Source organism: Anabrus simplex, chromosome 6 (genome assembly GCF_040414725.1).
Source record: "Anabrus simplex isolate iqAnaSimp1 chromosome 6, ASM4041472v1, whole genome shotgun sequence".
Lineage (NCBI taxonomy): Eukaryota > Metazoa > Arthropoda > Insecta > Orthoptera > Tettigoniidae > Anabrus > Anabrus simplex.
Genome location: NC_090270.1, coordinates 236391812 through 236412598, shown reverse-complemented (window position 1 = coordinate 236412598; position 20787 = coordinate 236391812). Strand labels below are relative to the sequence as shown.

The window sequence follows — 20787 nt, the reverse complement described above, 5'->3', positions numbered from 1 at the left end:
GATCACTGCACCTCGGCTCGGCTATTGAAACAACTAATACATAGTCTAGTTTATATTAATAGCCGTGTCAGTTGTCTTCTGTTTTGCTTAGTAACCGTCATATGTTTAAAATGGCTACTCCGCAGCAGAAATCATTTTGTGTTCTAAAGTTTGCGAAGTGCAATTCTGTGATTACAGTGCAGAGACATTTCAAGTTGAGGTACCAAATTGATCCTCCGAATGGGTGGAACACTCGCGGGTGGTATTGACAGTTCGTAGATACAGGATGTGTATGTAAAGGAAAGAGTCCTGGCCGCCCTCGTGTTCCTGAAGAAAATGTTGCACGAATTGAAACTGCTTTCCAACGTAGTCCTTCAAAATCAACTCGCCGTGCCAGTCAGGAGTTACAACTGCCTACAACAACAATTTGGCGTGTTTTGAGACGTTAGTTGGTTATGAAGCCGTACAAGTCACAGCTGTTGCAAGCTCTGTGTCCTGATGACAAACGCAAATGTGTGGTATTTTGTAACATGATTCTTGATGCTACTGACAAAGATAACACTTCCGCACAACGCATCGTGTTCAGTGATGAAGCGACTTTCCACGTTAGTGGTCAGGTGAACAAACACAATGTTCGAACGTGGGGCCTACAGAACCCACATGCAATCATTGAACGAGATTCGCCCCAAGTCTGTGTGTTTTGTGCAATATCCCGATCATCTGTTTACGGCTCATTATTCCTTAAAGGAAACACGGTTAACGGTCATCAGTATCTCCCTATGTTACAAAACTGGTTGTTTCCGAGGCTGCACGAAGACAACTTAATTTTTCAACAAGATGGGGCACCCCCTCACTGGAGTCGCCAAGTGCGTGAATATCTGAATAAAATTCTACCGAATCGTTGGATTGGTCACCAAGGAGCTGGCGACAGCATGTCTCAGCTGGGCTCCACGGTCACCGGATTTGACATCCAGTAGCTTCTTCCTGTGGGGTTTCGTTAAAGACAACGTTTATGTACCACCACTCCCACAGAACCTGGAAGAGTTGAAGAACCAGAACTGTACTGCCATAACATCAGTGACGAAGGACATGCTTGCCCGAGTATGGAAGGAATTTGAGTATCGATGTGATATTGTTCGTGTCTCTGATGGAAAACATAGTGAACATCTGTAATCTGAACTTGAGAGGTTCGTAAATATGCATGTAAAGTTCCATATTCGTATATCTTACAGTTTAATAAATATATGCATTCAAAATATGTATATTCTTTCTGAAACACCCTGTATAACCAAGTTTGTGAGAAAGGCCCACTATGCCTACTTTGGCTTGAAACTTGGAGACCAAGACAAGCTGTGGGCACCATACAAGGCTTGTAGAACCTGTAGAGAGCAGTTATGGCAATGGGTGAACGGTAAGCGAACTGCGATGCCATTCGGTATTCCAATGGTGTGGCAAGAACCCCCAGACCACAGTACTAACTGCTACTTCTGTTCTGTGAGTGTGAAGGGGGAGTGTGAAGGGATTTAACACTAGAACCGCCCGAGTGGTCAAAATGACCGCTACACATTTTCAAAACTCAATTTTGACTACAGTTTTCATTGTAGGATATTGAGCTGCAGTGACTTTTCCTGATTAGTGGTCAGGAATATCCATGTTAAATATAATTAATTTTGCGGTTATACCTACTGCCGCCGGAGCGGTCAATTTGAATGCTGTATTAATTATCGTATTGTAAGTTATTATAACATATCTCTCGCTGAGATATAAGCATATGCTCATAATTATCCTCTCAACAACAGTAATGTTCTAAAACTCAAAAATTGAACTATGATGTACATTACGAACTGTACGAACATTTGCTGCGTCTCTGGTAGTGTGTCTTTCGTAAGCTTGTTACAGTACATAAACATGTCTTGTAAACCATCAGTTGCTGAGTCTATTGCATGACATTTCTGAAGATATGTCTGATGTAGAATGAGATCCAGATACAAAAGACCTAAAAACAGAAAATACATACGAAGACGACTACCAATCAAAGGATAACTCTGAAAGCAATCACGCTGAAAACAGGATTGTTCAGGCTGAAGGTAAATTGATATTAGTATTATTAAAACTTTCAGCATATCAACGGTGAATTTCCTTGATTTATACCATATTCAGATTATAATTATGCTTCACATGGGCTGGGTATTGACGAGTTTTCAATTATTCTATTACAGCCATAGAAACAGTAACTCGTAAAGCATGGTACCATAGGGGATCTGACAATCAAGGTAATGCCCTCCCACGGCCAGATAATGTGTCATTAGGTAAGGATGGCATCACGGAGTGAAATGTAGCAGACTTTGGGAAAACTACACCTGGTAGGTTTGCTCTCCATACCCCCTCGAAAGAAAATCCAGGACTTAATCCATATGCAAAGCGGCATGTTTCTGACGAGTGTAACGAGTCTATGGTTTCTTTTTATTAATTAATCTATATTGAAACTCATAAAGAAATGTACAGAAACAGAGACAAAAGGATAATAATGAGCAACTGTGTGTATCGAGAACGAAAATATTATAATTTCAATAGCAGTCAAAATGACCGCATGGTGGTTCAAGGCATATAATATATTCTGGCGGTTCTAGTGTTAACAGCAGTAACAAAGGTAGCATTGTTAATCCAAGCAATATTCAATCTGCAATTTTACCCATTCCTCATGGCCTTGATATACCAGTACCACAGCGTCCAGAACATTTACTGGATTGTCCCTCTTCTGAATCTGACGCAGAAATGGCGGGCACTAACTTTGATTGTGATTTCTCCCCTGAATGTGTTGAAAAATAACCGAGAGAGTCCGAGCAAAGTGCATTAAATGACTTCGTTCGAGATCCTGGCCTTACAAAGGAATCTGCCGAGTACCTCGGGTCTAGACCAGGGACCATGTACTATTGGTACAGACATCGCAAACAAGAAATTACACCCTTCTCTTCTGAAGAGGGAGCCTTGGTTTACTGCAACAATATTCCGGAGGTTATCTTAAAACTAGGAGCACCACAGTACGTCCCTGTTGACTGGAGACTTTTCATCAATGCCTCCAAGCGTAGTTTGAAGTGTGTCCAGCTTCATACTGAAAATAAACTTGCATCCATTCCCCTTGCTAGTTTAGTTATTTTGTGAGAAATGGAAATCTCGAAATGCTGTTGTGTAAACTGAAGTGATAGGTATTCTGTTAGATTTACAAGGAGGTTACACAAAGCACCCCTGCTTTCTGTGTGAGTGGGACAGTCAAGCAAGGTTACATCACTGGACTCAAAAAGAATGGACAGGTAGACAATGGATTGTAGGGTCATAAAACACAAAACAAGAAACTATTGTTGACAAAAGCAAAAAACTGTTACCTCCGCTTCGTATCAAACTAGGACTTATGAAGCAATTCGTTAAGGCCCTAAACAATGAAGGTGAATGCTCTCAGTACCTGTGTCATCGATTCCTATGCATCAGTAATTCTAAAATCAAGGAGGGTATTTTCACAGGTCCAGATATCAGAAAACTTCTCTCTGATGCTAATTTTGAAGACGTTATGTGTGCTGCAGAGCGATCGGTACGGACAGCATTCCGGAATGTGGTCAAAAACTTTCTTGGAAATACAAAAGATTCAGACTACAAACAAATGGTGGATAGATTGCTTGTTTCTTTCCAAGATCTAGGCTGCAAAATGAGCTTGAAAGTGCACATGTTACATTCACATCTGGACTATTTCCCTGAGAACCTAGGAATGCTAAGCAAAGAGCAAGGAGAAAGATTCCATCAGGATCTACAGGAAAAGGAATGCAGATATCAAGGGAAATGGAACAAAAACATGCTGGCAGATAACTACTGGTAACTAAAGAGAGAAGGTCCAAATACTCCTCACGCATGAAAAGCAAGGTGAAGACGTTTCTTATACTAAGGTAGGACATTATAAAATTGAAACCGTAGACTTTCCATTCTCAGTACGTTATGACGCTTAATGCGTGGTAAATTTTGGTCCATTTGGCTGTGTTTTTCTACAGATCTGTTAGCACAATACACTACATATCTTTATATTATGTTCATAAGTATACCAGTGTAAGATAGGAGTGTTCAGATGGGTGAAAATAATAAGAAAGAAGTATTCTTTGCACGTGATAATAGTAATCTTGCACGTGCGCGTGCTGCATATTTATCAAATTTTCATTTTGAATTTGCACAAAAATCTGATGTGATTGGGGAAAACTGACTTCAGTTCCGGAATCAGCATGCCCGAAATATAAAAGATCACTATGTAAACTTAATGCAATGATTGAAAAGTTCGAATTCGCAGGTGAGTGGTGTTGTTATTATTATTATTATTATTATTATTATTATTACCTTTAATGTATGGCTATGAAGTGTTTACATCCCTTTATTATTATTATTATTATTATTATTATTATTATTATTATTTACGTAGTCGGATGATCGCACTGTTTGTGAGGTTATGTCATGAAACATGTACTGTATATAGACATTTATATGAGTTCAGTTAATGTAAGAACCTGTATATAATTTATTATTAACTGTATATATGATGTGAAATCGACTACAGTATTGCAAAACACACTGTAACATCCAGAATGGCACTAGGTAGACGAGAATTATGGAGAATATTCTGTACATTATATCCATGTATTAAGCACTCACAGAATTTACGAGAAGGTATTTTGTAACGTATCTTTCAAGAAGCCTGGCCAGGCACCTATATAAGGAAGTGGTCTTGATGGTAGAGACGAGTTATTGCTTAGCTGGAGTTATGGTTTACTTGTGACCGACATGTTTGTAAATAGTCAGCAGTCAATTGTTTTAAGGTTGTAATCTCCATGTGGCATGTGCTTCGTGATAGGCAGTTATTAAAATGGTGGTTTGTTAATGTTTACGAAGTGAAGGGTTTTGTTTGCAAACACAGCGATTAAGCTTATGTGTATTTAATTTGAAATTAATTGTGAATAAATCCATGTACGCAAGTTGACAGCAATTTGTGTGCGTCTTTGTGGATAAGGTATTGGTGACCATGGGACATGACGTAAGAATTTAAGAATGTAGTGCAAAATAGATCAAAATGTAAGTGATCCTAGAAAATATGTCAGTGAAACAACTCAAAGACGAACTCACCAAGAGAAATCTCCCGACAAACGGGAAGAAGAAATCATTGCAGACACGGTTATGGGAAGATCTCGCCGGAAAAAAAGAGAAGATCCCGAAAAAATTTCCCTTTGTCAACGAAGATCCAGATGAAACATCGGAAGATGAGGTAAATATAACAAAAATGTGTTTTTAGCATTTTGAAAGTAAACGACAAATTTTCAGACAAAATTTCAGACGTCAAATTATGGCCTAACAGGACAGATTGCAGATTAAATTTCGAAAGCAAATGACAAAATTTCAGACTTCAATTCCACCCTAACAGAACACATTGCAGACCAAATTTCGAAAGTAAATGACAAACTTTCAGACAAAATTTCTCAAGCTAATTCAGTTTTAACCGGACAAATAGCACAAGTGTACACTCAGGTTTACAAAGTAGCACAGGGCCTAGAATCGAAAATTTCAACCGTAGATGAAAAAATGTAAGCGCAAATTAGCAACGTCACCAATCGATTAACGTAGCAGATATCAGACATCAGGTCAAAACTGGGACAGGTTGAACAGATCAATAGTAGGGTAAGCCAGCTGGAAGTGGATATCTCGAACCTCAAGGAGGAGGTGGAAATCCAAGTTTCCGGCATAAAGCAACAGGATGAGGGGAGAATTTCTACCATCGAAGGAAATTCTGAAAGCCGTATATCTGCCGTCGAGGGAAATTTCGGGAGCCGTATTCCTGCTGTTGAAGGAAGGTTAGAAAACAGGATTTCGACCATCAAAGGAGATGTGCAGAATATAAGAGAAATCATCCTTCATATGGTAGAAGATAGATTAACCCAAAGAGGATGTATTGTTACACCTCTAACCCCCTCAAACCTAACCGGCAATACAGGACACCTAGACCCGAAGGTGACTATAGAGAGCCTTCCAGAATACCACGGGCGACTGGAGGAGAACCCGACTAGCTTTGACGAGGGATCGGGCAGCCTGTTAGGAAGGAGTAATCTACCAAAGGACATCTTCGTGCAACTCATCACACGCGATTAAAGGGGCAAACTGCTACTTGGTGGAATAACTTGAAGGGCTTGAATTTAAACTGGACGGACTTCAAGAGGGAATTCCTCGCTGGGTTTAATTTCAAGGCACAACCCACTGGCATGGGAGCTAGCGCGTTTGTCCTACAGAAGTACCAACTCTTCAAGCGTCTGCACCCGGAATGAAGCAAAAACGAGACCTTGCCAGACATCATAGAGCTACTCCACAATAAGATTCGAACCCTAGTGAAAGTATTACAACCGAGATCCTTTGATGATCTACGCAGAATCATCGCCAAGCTGGAGGAGGAACACAAGAGCAAAGCTACGGAAGAGACCAGTGCAGTTAGGAAGTACTACCAGTGTGAAGGAAAGGGATACCTGAGGAACAAGTGCCCAGCCTTGACGTCGGAGAAACAGGACAAAATCACTGTATTAAAATTCAGAACTGACAGTCTGTAGAGTCACCATCACAACAAATGGCTAGGATGGGAGCAAAAAAGCTTGAGAATCCAAGTTTGAGAGGAGAAAACGTGCTAGGTGAAATGTATGTGACAACGTGATGGAAAGAACGCCTATGAATTTCAAATTTTAGAATAGCAGCATTCTCAGTTTAGCGGTCCTGTTCTCGATGATTGTTTAAAATGTTGGCTAGGCGTGTTTACCTTATTTTAAAGGGTCGGGAGGGCAGCGACAAAATTGAGAAGCTGTGTTAGAGAAGATAACAGGAGCATGTTAAACTGTCTGTTGACTGTAGTGGAAAACGTCAAGGAAGTTCCAATCTGCAATGGAAAAAATGAGGTTTTGTGAGAAACTGGGGCTGATAAGTGAAAGGTGTAAAATGAGTGTGCAGAAACTTTAAACTTACTGGACTTAATAGGTGGTTGTCCTCTCAAAACGGCCTGGCCTTCTCAAAGTTACAGTAAACACGCCTAGCCAACATTTTAAACAATCATCGAGAACAGGACCGCTAAATTGAGAATGCTGCTATTCTAAAATTTGAAATTCATAGGTGTTTTTCTCCATCACGTTGTCACATACATTTCACCTAGCACATTGTCTCCTCTCAAACTTAGGTTCTTAAGCTTTTTTGCTCTTATCCTAGGCATTTGTGGTGATGGTGACTCTACAAAGGCAGACTGTCAGTTCTGAATTTTCAATAATGATTTCGTCCTGTTTTTTTGAATTCTATCAAACTGCAAAATTTTTAGACTAAGAGGTCCGCAATCTCACTATAAGCACTTATTGTTCGTTTCTGTCGGTATCATTTGTTTCCATTTCTTTTCTTCTTAGTTTTATCACACTTTTTAGGTTCAATCATGTATAATATTAACTTTTTTTCCACTGAATTTGTCTCAACAAGTTATTTATTGCTCCATCTAACAATGGAAATGTTTTATATTGTATTTTATTTCCGTCATGTCTCTTCTTTTTCATTTGTTCCCTCCCCATGTTTTTAGCTTGTATTGTGTAAATAACTTCAACCCCCCTTATTTCACTGAAGATGGCTCAAACAAGTCGAAACATGTTTGAAGTTTATTACTCCATCTAATGAAGGAACTAGTATTGAATAGGAGGATACATGCATACTTTACTATGAACCATCATGGGACTACTAATAGACAAGGGCTTTTTTAAGTCATCTTTTCTTTGACACAGGTGCAGTTTTGGAATCATTTTAAGTGTCATTAATCTTGTGACCTACTAGTTTTTATTCAAATCCACTTGAGCATTTATCAAATGCTTAATGTGTGGACTTTTAATGTGTACACTAGTGTATTTTACGTATTTGTATTTGTAGCCTTAACCCAGAAGGTTTAACCCCTCCCCCCATCCCTTCAGTTATGACGTCACTATGACCTAATACTAATTTTATGATGAATAGCTGATGACGACCACTATGTACCGTCAAAACAAGTACTGTTTAAGGGTAAACTGTATTGATTAGGTGGATAATAAACTAACGTTTTGGTAAAAAGGAAATCATATCCATTAATACAGGCCAAACCATGAAATTTATTGCTTATACCTATCTGAAGCTCTCAACTCTCTCAATCCTACCATACCTAGTCTTGAAGTGATCGGGTGTAGTTTCAATGTTTGTCATGAACTTTGTTTTTTTCTTTATTCTCTCCAAATGAAATCTGGAGCCCTGCTTTTACCGCTTGTTTCTTGAGTTGATTTATCTGTTCTATAGCTATGTCTATGTCTCTGGACAAGAATGCTAGGTCATTAGCAAATGCTAGACAATTGATACTAGCAGCACTCTTCAATCCTGCAATGTGCACTTGGTTTAATAACCCTTTCTTTGAAAGTTGTTCTTTCCGTTCATGGATAACTTCCTCCAACACGAAGTTGAAGAGAACTGTGATAATCCATCACTCTGTCTGACTTCAGTTTTCATTTCAAACAACTTAGAAAATTCTCATATGAATTTCACCTTTGAATGAACGCGTGTTAAGGTTTCTTTGATAATGTCTGTTGTTTTCATGTTCACTCAAATTCTGCTAAGATGTGAAACAGTAATCCCTGGTCAACTGAATCCTAAGCTTTTTTGAAATCTACAAAGATTACTACAAGATCCTTTGAGATTTAATTTTCCAGTACTCTTTTCAGACTCCATATCTGTTCAACATATGATCTTCCTGTCCTAAATCATTCACCAAGTCTGTGATCTATCTGCTCTGCTAGCCTATTCTGAAATGCTTTAGAAAGTACTTTATATGTTTCAGGTAAAATGGAAATACCACAGTAATTGCTGACATCAGTTCTTTTGCCTTTCTTGAGTAGAGGCTGAATCAGTGATATTTTCCAAATAACCAAGTATCTTTCCCATTTCCCAAATTTTTGCTCTTTCTAGGTTTAACACCCTGATTGTGATTTCACCATCACTTTTGAGCATCTCCGCTGTTATAGAGTGTTCTTCGGAGGCTTTATGATTCTTTAATTCCGAACCTATCTTTCGATTTTCTCTCCGATTTGAAACTGAATCTTCGTTATTTTGTTTTGGAGACACTCTTGGGCATTTCTCCATGGGTTCTTTGCTGTTGAGGAGTTTCTCAAAATATTTGGTCAGCATGTCGTAGTTTTCTTTGTCGTTCAATGCCAGTTTCCCAATTTCTTTCCTAAGGCTTAGACTTGGTGGCTGATAGCCTCTCACCTGATGTGTGAAGGTCTGGTAAAAATTTCTAGTATTATTCCTCTTAAATTCAGAATCAACGGTCTGGATTTATTACATGATTTGGTTTAGTTTTGATTGTCAGAGGGTTTTTGCTGTTTGTTTCCACACTTCTTTGTAACTGCTAAATTTATCTTCCATTTTATCTGCACATCATACATTTTAGGCTGTACAGGTCTCGAATTAAAAAAATGTACAGCTTCCGCCATTTTGTGGCTTACTTTATTCGTTCAAAGTAAAGACATTACACTCCAACCCTCAAAAGTAAGCACCAAAACAAGAGAAACATTATTCTCTAGAAATTATTAGGGTTACAGAAAAAATTCATATAAATTCTTTTCTGGCAAATCAAATTTTAATTTCACCTGCTCTGCTCCAATGTTTAATAGAACTACCTGTTCAGGCAGCTTATTCAATTTCAAAGGTCCCAGGCATAAGTTTTCCTCTGACGTAATATACATTTTCTTTTGCTACACAGCCCGTTTAAGAAATAGTGAGATAGTAAAACACAAAAAGTATCTTTTCTGGAATATTGTTAGAATTACAATGGAAATTGAAATTGGAACCAACTTTCAACCTATTAGGTTGTGTTACGTACATTTAGTACGTGTTGAAGAGATGTTAAGTACAGACACCAGCGGGATCCGGTTCTGGTTGGATATTTTTATTCTGAACTTAACATCTCTTCAACATGTACTAAATGTACGTAACACAACCTAATAGATTGAAAGTTGGTTTCGATTACAATGCGGTCGTGAAAATTCAATATTCATTACAATGGAAATTCTTATAAACGTTTTCAAGGAAATACAATTTAAAGTACACCCACCGACTCCATTATTTAATAGGAATAACAGTTTAGGCATATTATTCACAGACCACTTACGCAGCAAATTCAATTTTAAGGGTCCCAAGAGTACGTTTTCCTCTAACTTGCTTCACATTTTCTTTTGCTGCATAGTCTACTTAGAAGATAGTGTGATAGTAAATATCCTTTGTGTTAATCAAAGGTATCAGCTATAAAGCTTGTCAAATTTGAGCTCCATCAGTCAGTCGATTTTGTGTTGCCATTTTTTTCTTAAAACACAATTTTCACATGAACCTTTTGATAGTCTGGGATAATATATAGTCCATGTTATCTGGAATTATATTATCTTTCAAATGGTGAAAGAAACTTGAAAATCAGTCTGGTAGTTTCTAAATAACCTGTTACATACACACAAACTCACAGTCTCTCTTTTACATTAAGTAGAAGAAGAAGAGAAAAACAAACAAGATTTCAAGTAAGATTTGATTGATTATTACTATTTGCACATATACAGTATTCTAGTCAGTATCCAGTACCTGGATGACCAGGAGAACCTGGAGCAGACTGGCTGGTCTTCACCTCCAAGTGAGTACCATGAATTGCAGGAGAGACACTCTCAGGATACTGGTCTGGAGCAGGAGAACCTTCTCTTGACAGAGATTCTGGAGTCATTAATCCACTCATCCCTACATGGCTAGGGGATGCTGGTGCACTTCTAAGAAACACACAATCAAAACAATGCAATTACATTACCTAATTCACAAAATATGACAAGATTTGAGAATTCTTACAGCTGATGAAACTAACCTTGAAGAGAGTCCAAACGGCGCCCTAAAGCAAGGAACACCTCGCTGACGTCTTCTCCTAAAGGCTTGCTCTATCAGTTTTGCTTCCGACTGAGGATCGATCCGCCAAAACGAGCCCTTCCCTGGTTCTTCTTGTGATCGCGGAACTTTGATGAAGTAACGGTTCAGTGAAAGATTATGTCTGATGGAGTTCTGAATAAAAGAGAAGAAAGGAACATAAATTTTACTTTCTAAACAAGCTCTAGGCTACTGTGTAGGTTGTTTATAAAAGGGCACTGTACTGCTGCGACCTATTCGCTACAAAATTATTTCTAGTGCTTTATAATTCCTAAGAAAGTCAGAATTTGAGTGGAAGGTCAAGACTAAAAAACGATCACTGTTAAGAATGTAATGGAATTTTTTCCATAAAAGATTTCTGTATCGACTGTAGAATTGGGTTTGTTCCTACTACCACGATATTGGATATACAGTACGGCCACTTTCCAGTTCATCCAGCATATTTGTGCCCTGTGTCCGTCAACATTCTTTAACTTTTTCTGTGCGATTTATTTTCAATCAAAAGTGTACCACTGATCTGCAGAAATCAGTATTTACAAATTCACGGTGATCTCATTGATGTACTGTACAACATACCAGGCTCTGATCAATGCACCCTCCTACTTGAATAGTCCAGCAACTAGTAACAGAAACATTTGCTTGAGAAGACAGTGGTAATTTGATTGGACGTTGTTCGTTCATTCAAAATTGAATGGCGCCAGCATACAAGAACTCGTTAAACAGGCCGTAGCCGAACAGTTACAGCCCCTAATGTCGCAGCTCCAGGAACCAAGAGTGGAGTACAAGGAAACTGTAAAACTATTACAAGATCAGCTTCAGGCAAAGGACAGGGAACTTGTGAAAATCAAGAGTGACTTCAAAAACAAGCAAGATGAACTGGAGCAATACCAGCGGCGGCAATATATCCATATTTTTGGCATTCCGGAAAAGGAAGGGGAAGATTCTGATATCATCACAATTAGCATTGCAAGAGATCTTGGTGTCAACCTTGACCTTCGGGACATTGACAGGAGCCATCGCATTGGAAGACGACTGGGCGCAAAGCCACGACCTCTAATAGTGAAATTTGTTTCCTACCAGAATCAGAGTGAAATCTTCCACAAGAAAAGAGGACTTAAGGGAACGGCAGTCACAATAAGAGAGGATCTGACTGCAGCAAAGCTCGCAATCCTTAAGGAGGCAATTTCGAGGTTTGGTGTGTGCCAGGTATGGAGCATTGATGGAGTAATTAACATAAAAATTGGATCAAATAAGTATAAAGTGTGCACTATGGAACAGTTAAGTGAACTAAAGTGATATGCGACAGAAAGAGTCACAACAATTTTGTAACTTTCTATTGTAGTTTAATTTTAGAGTTATCCTTGTAATATATGAAATGAAAATCCACAGCCTGTTTCCAGTCATTCAACTGGGTCAGGAATGGAATGAATGAAGCCACCATCTAGCGGCGAGGATAGGAAATGTGCCAGCTGTCAAAACCTGTCACACTCTCTGGGGCAATGATTAATGACTGACAGATAAAATGAAATGTTAATGGAGTGTGTTGCTGGAATGAAAGATGACAGGGAAAACTGGAGTACCCAGAGAAAAACCTGTCCCGTCTCTGCTTTGTCTAGCACAAATCTCACATGGAGTGACCGGGGTTTGAACCACGGTATCCAGTGGTGAGAGGCCGGCAAGCTGTCGCCTGAGCCACGGAGGCTTTCCTTGTAGTATATAATAATTTTAACCTTAACTTTCTATTAGAACGTAATTAGTAATGTAGTTTACTTCTGCTTGCCGCAGTGGTAGACTGAGTAGCAGTAGACTGGGTCCAGTGCCTTAATTTTATCGTATTTATTTCCACTTACATTATTGCTATATTGCCATTATTGCATTGATTGCTGTAAATTGTTAGTTCCATTCTCATTATTGTCATAATCATCTTCAATATAACTGAGAAGATCGTAAGTTACATAGAAAACATAAATTGAAAGTGGAGAAACCAGATTCAATTGCGCTTAGTCTCCCCGATAACGAACTTGAGACAAACGAACAGGCTCCCCTCTTCCTTCCAAACATTCCACAAAGCCTTTCACTTTGTCCACCCTCCTCCAATGTCCTGGGAACCAGCTGTGCAGGCAACACACACATATTGTCATCTGAGCTTTCGTGCCATTCCCAGTCGACAAGGGACATCATTAACCACCAGCTTTCTCCAGACAGTAATGCTTTAAAGATTTGCCATATAAACGCTCAAAATTAAAGCTCTATTTATGCCTCCCAGTTTCTACGCAATATTAATTTCTGAATCTTGGTTAAAACCACACCACACAATAGAAAGACTGCAGCTGGAGGGTTATACATTGCTTATATCCGACAGATTAAATAAGCCCTCTGGGGGTACTGCCACGTATGTTATGACAAGTCTACACCCTAAAATAATCTGTAGGTCTCCGCGTCCGTACGAGCAAAAACCTGAGTTCACGTTCCTGGAAATGACTGTGAGTGAAGTAAAATGTCTTCTGGGTGTAGTATATAAGCCACCAAATGCGGATTATTTATACGATCTAGAGACTCAAATACAAGATTTAGTCAATGATTACTCAAATATAATAATTATGGGCGACTTCAACATAAACCTTCTTGAACCTAACTCTCCTCAGACAACCCAACTTTTAACTTCTCTTAAAGCTTGCAACTTAATGTTTTTCCCTCTCAGTGCCACATATCACACCAGATACATCACACACCTTAACTGATCTCATTGCCAAAAACCAACCTGAATTAGTTCTTCATCATGGTCAAATTAGTGCCCTAGGTATATTGTGGCATGATGCTATATTTACGGCCTATTCTATTAAAAGTCCCAAGTTCAAACCAAAAATAATTTCATATCAAGATCTACAATGAATTGATAAGAAGAAACTTTTACAAGACACAGTTGCAGTACCATATCATGACATATCTTTAAACTTAAAGACATAAATGACAAAGTGATGTTTTTAAGTCAACATATGAATGAGCTGTACGATAGACATGCCCCTGAAAAGAAGGCTCGAGTTTTGCGGAAGCCAGCTCCCTGGCTCTCAGATGAGATTAGAGCACTTAAGGCTGAATGCTATGTTGCTTATAGACGAGTTAGAAAACACTGCACTCCTGACAATCTACTTAGGAGTTGGAAGGAAGCAGCCGTGGCCTTAATTAAGGTACAGCCCCAGCATTTGCCTGGTGTGAAAATGGGAAACCATGGAAAACCATCTTCAGGGCTGCCGATAGTAGGATTCGAACCCACTATCTCCCGGGTGCAAACTCACAGCCACGTGCCCCTGACTGCACGGCCAACTCGCCCGGTAATCTACTTAACTATAAGAGACTGAGAAACGCTACGACCCAACAAATTAGAACCGCGAAATTATGACATGTTCACAGTATAATTCAACCAAATGTTTCAACAGCTGTGTTGTGGAAATCCATAAAGAGTTTGGGCATTACAAAGGACAAGATGACGACAAAATACTGTAAATATATCCTTGGAAAAATTAAAGGATTATTTTTCATCTAACTGCACATTAAATGCAACCCTGAAATAGGAAGTTCTTAACAGGAATTATGCAAAGACGCGAACAGATAGAGAAAACTTCTACTTCCGTCCAGCAACCAACTCACAAGTCAGGTTTGCTATAAATTGGATAACATCAATGGTGCAAGGAAATGAGAGTATAGGAATAGAGATGATAACAATTATTCCGGATGTGATATTACCTGCACTAATTAACATATTTAACTCTTCCCTTGTATTTAAAGTTTAAAATTTCATTGTTCCGTATTGAAGAATATTACAGTTAAAATTGAAATAATTGATAAAGAGATTCAACCTATTCAATACAAAAGAATAAGGAATGTAGTGAATTACATTCCCATTTAATAATTGGTGGAAATCGTACTGGTTTCGACCCTAGTCCAGGTCATCATCAGCCGATTAAGACGAAAAACAATGAATAGGATCAGTAGAAGAGGCGATATAAAAATGAAATGGGGGTAGACACTGTAAAACTTAGAAGTAAAATGCAAATCCTCAAAAGAAAACAGTGCGCAATTCTCTGAGCGGTAGCATAGCACACGCAGCACTAGGTAAAGTCCCACAATGTTTACGAATAGTGGAGAACGGTTAAATGAGCCAGTTTTTAAATACTGTCAGGCATAAAGTCACATCACAATTGAACATGTACGAAGATCCATAATCGTGCAGGAGTTGAAGATGAGTAGATCCATTGAAGCAACTTGCCAGCTCCCGGTGATCAGTGCGATGCATTCAATATCAGGCACTGTGGTTTCAAATGCCCAAAGTAAAATGGAGACTAGCTTGATGATCCAGTAATTTTCCTCGGTCGCGTGAAAGTAAGTATACAGATAAATATAATACAATTCAATGTAATTGAATGAGTAATTGTGCTCCTATAGAATTCTTAGAACTGTTAGAACTGTTTATCTGTATACTTACTTTCACGCGACCGAGGAAAATTACTGGATCGTCAAGCTATTCTCCATTTTACTTTGGGCATTTGAAACCGCAGTGCATGATATTAAATGCGTCGCGCTGATCACCAGGAGCTGGCAAGTTGCTTCAATGGATCTACTCATCTTCAACTCCTGCACGATTATGGATCTTAGTATGTGTTCGATTGTGATGCGACTTTATGCCTGACAGTATTTAAAAACTGGCTCATTTAACCGTTCTCCGCTATTCGTAAACATTGTGGGACTTTACCTAGTGCTGCATGTGCTATGTTACCGCTCAGAGAATTGCGCACTGTTTTCTTTTGAGTGATTTGCATTTTACTTCTTCTAAGTTTTACAGTGTCTACCCCCATTTCATTTTTATATCACCTCTTCTACTGATCCTATGCATTGTTTTTCGTCTTAATCGGTTGATGATGACCTGGACTAGGGTCGAAACCGGTACCATTTCTACCAATTATTAAATGGGAATGTAATTCACTACATTTCTTATTCTTTTGTATTGAATAGGTTGAATCTCTTCATCAATTATTCTTCCCTTGTAGACAACACATTTCCCGAAACATGGAAAGCGGGCATTATACGTACTCTAAAAAAAGTAGCTTCCCCTCTGAATCATCTGCATACTTTCTGCTTTATCCAAAGCGCTAGAATTCATCGCTCATGGACAAATGAGGCGGTCCGTTCCAAAACTCGTCTTATCCATTAAAAAAAAAAAATGAGTTAGAGGTAGCATTGCCTTCTTGGTGATGTTTGTGATAGTTCTAACACAAAATTAAGCAGCAAAACTCGCCTTTTCCCATAGAAATCTGTCACCAAACTTAGGCTATTGTTCCATAACTCGCCTTATCCACGGCGCTTGTCGTTCCAAAACTCACCATATACAATCAACCAATAGGAATGGATAATTTCAGCACGTGACTCACGCTACAATATACCCGCGTTTTATGTCAGTCTTTCCACTCTTTGAGTTATTCTTGAACTGTGTTAGTCTTTCATGCAGTTTTGTGCTGTGAATAGAGTGTATTAAGATGACCGAAAATATTGCTCTTGTTGTGGAAGGTATATAAAACTTGCTAATATAGAACAGTTTCACATTCAGTTCTGCCAAAAGACATTCTTGAATGTATTGCATGTCAGCAAAGATCGGGTTCAGAGGATTGCCAGAAATCACTTCACAACAGGGAAACTTCCAACAGAAAAGAAGGGAGGAGCTAGGATCAAACCAGAGTACACTGAAAAGAGGCACTCCCTGAAACGTTTCATTGAAAGTGTGCAGTGTTGTGAAAGTCACTATTGCTGCGGAAAGTCCCTGGTCAGACAGTATCTACCCGGAAATTTAAGCATCGCTAAGCTTTACAAAATGTATAACACGAAATCACCCGAAGAAGTGAGGGTGAAGCGGTGGTTCATCCGTGAAATTTTTACGCGTTGCTACAACATAGGATTCGGAACACCAGTTACTGAAGCTTGCTCAAATTGTATAGAGCTCAAGAAGAAAATTAAACTTGAAAGTTAGAACGTATCACTGAAGAATGATTTAATCTTGGAACTAAGATTACACAAACTAAGGGCTACAGCTTTTTTCAAAAAGCTCCAAGAAGGAAGGGACAGCATGGCAATATTTTCATTTGACTGCCAAAAGAACCTTGTGAATCCAAAAGTTCCAGATCAAATTGCCTATTACAGTCGCCAATTGTACATCTATAATTTTACCATTGTGAGGGGTACCTCACATGCCAAGTTGACAAAGGAGAATGTTTTTACATACACATGGATGGATCATGAATTCAACAAGGGGTCTAATGAAACGTCATCTGCAGTTTACCATCGATTATCACAAACTGATTTGTCAAACTTTACTACTATACGAATTCGTGCGGATGGCTGCGGAGGACAGAACCGCAAATCTACAATGATTGCAATGTGCTCATATTTCATGACACACACAGCTCCGCCTAATATAGAAAGTGTTGAATTGGTCTTTCCCATGACAGGCCACTCATTTCTGCCCTCTGACAGGGTATTTGCTCAAGTCGAGAGAGAGAGATACGGAAATGCCCTATAATCTGTAATCCAGCAGAATATGAAGACATCTTTAGCAAACATGCTGAAGTCTTCAAGTTTGGCAGAGAATGCTCGGTGAACAATTGGAAAATGGTTTCTGAAAATATGATGAAAATGCGTGCATCTTGGCACTTTGAAATTTCTTCAGTGAAACGATTTGTTATTAGCAAAGACTCACTGGGAAATGTCACCCTTAAGGGGAGAACCTCATTACAACTCAGACATCGGTTTAGGAAAATCCGTAATGAAAAAGGGAAAATGCCTGCGAGATATGCTAATGCCACCTGAATTATTGCCAGGAGTAAACTTGAATCCCGCCAAAGTAAAGGACGTAAAAAGTTTGCTTGAAAAGCATTTTGAAATGGATTGGGATAGGAATGAGTTGCTTTCTTTTTATAAAAATCTGTTCACCACAATTTCTGTAGACGAAAACAATCTTGTTGAAGAAACAGAAGTTCTTTGTGGTGGATCTCAAGAGGAGGGAACAGATTTGAGAGTTTGGTTAACAACAAAGTGATGTTTCATTGTTCAAGTTACTTCTATCGTGAGTACAGTGTAGCCTATAAAGGAAAATTCTCTCCAAATACTATGGATAGGATGTAAATATGATAAATCACACTGCTGTGTTTAATTTATTTGTGAATATCATTATACTGATAGCAAAAAGGTGCACGAGTGTACTGGTGAGTTTTATTACAACATTATATTCTCAATCATTTCATTTTTCTTGTTTAAAAATAAGTTGTGTGAGGTAATATATTTTGAATTTTTTTGGGTGCTCCAAAACTCGTCTTATCCAAAATACAAATGTAATTTATGGACGTTCTATTAATTATATTTATAATTCTTCAGTAAGACGACCCTATGACATTGGACTTGAACGCGTCGTAATACATTTAAACAAGTGAGACTTATATTACAAAAATTACAGGTTTTTCGCTTTTCCTGAAAAATCACTTATGATGGATAAGACGAGTTTTAAACGGACCGCCTCAAATAACAGACTACATGATGACTTACAACTAGACCCACTATAATCTGGTTTTCGTCGAGCACACAGTACTACAACGGCATTACTGACGGTCACATAAGACAGTCGAGAAGCAATAGACAACAAAGAAGTGACAGTTTTAATACTTCTAGACTTGAGCAAAGCTTCCGACTCTGTTGACATTGACATTTTGCTCTCAAAATTGTATTCCCTCCATTTCTCGGACAATGCCCTCCTTTGGTTGCATTTCTACCTGCATGACAGTCAGCACTGTGTTACAGATAGGATAAACAAATCAACTTGGTGGTCCATGAAGTGTGGTGTGCCCCAAGGGTGGTGTTAGGACCCCTTCTTTTTTCTATTTACATTAATGATATCTCCCAAAACCTAACGCACTTCAAACAACATATTTACGCTGATGATGTACAAATGTCCCTCTATACATCTCCAGATCTAATATTTTCGACCACAGACAATATCAATCAGGATCTAACATCGTTTTCTTCTTGATGAGGATGCTTTGTTGTCATTGGGCCGATGACCTTCGATGTTAGGCCCCTTAAAACAACAAGCATCATCAAGCAAGCACCTAATGGCACGAAATGAGACGAAATGTAAGAATAATTAAAAATCCATAATCCTCCACTGTCCAGAATTCAAAACGTGAAGACGAAGAGTGAATGGATGGATATGAAGTAAAAACAATCAGTGGATCCGACCTACAATGCCCCACATTCCCAGAAACTAACGTTAAACAATCGTATTACTGACCAAGGGACTGGTTCTAAAGCACAAAACTGAATCGATGATGCTTGCAGTCTAAATGCATTCAAAATAAAGGTCATCGGCCCCTCATAATGGTACTTATTGCTACGAAAGTTGAATCATGGTATTTGTCATATTGCTGTACTAATCAAAAGTAGCGTAGACTCGCAGTATTCCACACATTATAGTACCACTCAAAGGTAATGTAATGCGCACATGTAACACAGACCTATGGTGTTTTGCACAGTGTCGCTATTTATAGACAACACAAACCTATACAGGCAACGCAAACCTAGGGCGTTCTTCACATAAGTGGACTAAGCACAGGGGGCACACTATTCCGTGGTGTTACTCATATTGTGGGTACTAATAATACGCAAAGCAGAACCGTGGTGTTACTCATATAGTGGTATGAATCACAGGTACTGTAAAATGCACCGTAAGCCCACACTGTCGCTACTAATCACAAAGGACAGATGACCTTCGATGTTAGGCCCCTTAAAACAACAAGCAACTAATCATAAACATACTATGTACCTAACATAGTGGTAGTACGTGCAAGTAAAAGCGACCCATGGTGGTCCCTGTGTGGTGGTACTAATTATAAGTAGTATCATGGTACTAATTTGATCATCCCTTGGTCACCCTTTTTAGTAGCCTCTTACGACAGGCAGGGGATACCGTGGGTGTATTCTTCATGAGTCCCCCACCCACAGGGGGTCATTTTCTTCTTGGTCTTTGTATAGTGGTCTTACGTTAAACCCAGCAAAAGCGCAAGCCATCATCCTTGGATATGCGAAACTACTCGCGAAAGTCAATCGACCCGTGATTTCACCTATAAGGTTATGTAATACTAACATACCATTCACGTCATCAGTAAAAGTCCTAGGAGTTACTTTTGATGATGACATGTCATGGAAAACTCGCATATGAACATCATTGTGTTAACACGAAACACAAATCGATGCAAAATTCCATTCTTTGCAAGTTATATGGTAGCAGCTGGGGAATGCAAGCTCAAACAATGAAAACTACTGCTTTAGCACTGAGCTACTGTGCAGCAGAATATCCATACCCTGTTTGGTATAGATCGTGTCATGCCAAACAGGTAGATATTGCTTTAAATGAAACTTGCTGGCTTATAACTGATTGCCTAAGATCTACACCTTGTGACAAGGTATATTGCTTGGCTGGCATTGCTCCCCCAGATATCAGACGTGAAGTAGCTGCCAAACATGAAAGATCTAAAGTAGACATTTCCCAAACACATCCGTTACATGATTATCAACCTGCTCAACAAGTTTTCTTCATTCTACTGAGTGGCTTTTGGAGTCACCTCAATCATCAAGAATAACTTCCTGGAGATCCAGAAACCTCCATCTCAATGGATGGATGGATCCATCTGAAACTCTTCCAGCCAGTTATGAAGAGTCGTGGTCTACATGGAAGAGTCTGAACAGGCTGCGGTCTGGGGTCGG

The 20787-nt window shown here is 39.0% G+C and overlaps 1 protein-coding gene across 1 annotated transcript in view; it reads right to left on the bottom strand.

Moving 5' to 3' along the window:
• Positions 1-20787, bottom strand: part of FoxK (forkhead box K) — a 278192-nt gene that overhangs the window by 100445 nt on the left and 156960 nt on the right. Inside the window, exons 6-7 of the mRNA XM_067150284.2 lie at positions 10931-11121; positions 10660-10838 (exon numbers count right to left, since the gene is read on the bottom strand). Of these exons, the coding sequence (XP_067006385.1) occupies positions 10660-10838; positions 10931-11121 (370 nt within the window). The remainder of the gene's footprint in view (positions 1-10659; positions 10839-10930; positions 11122-20787) is intronic.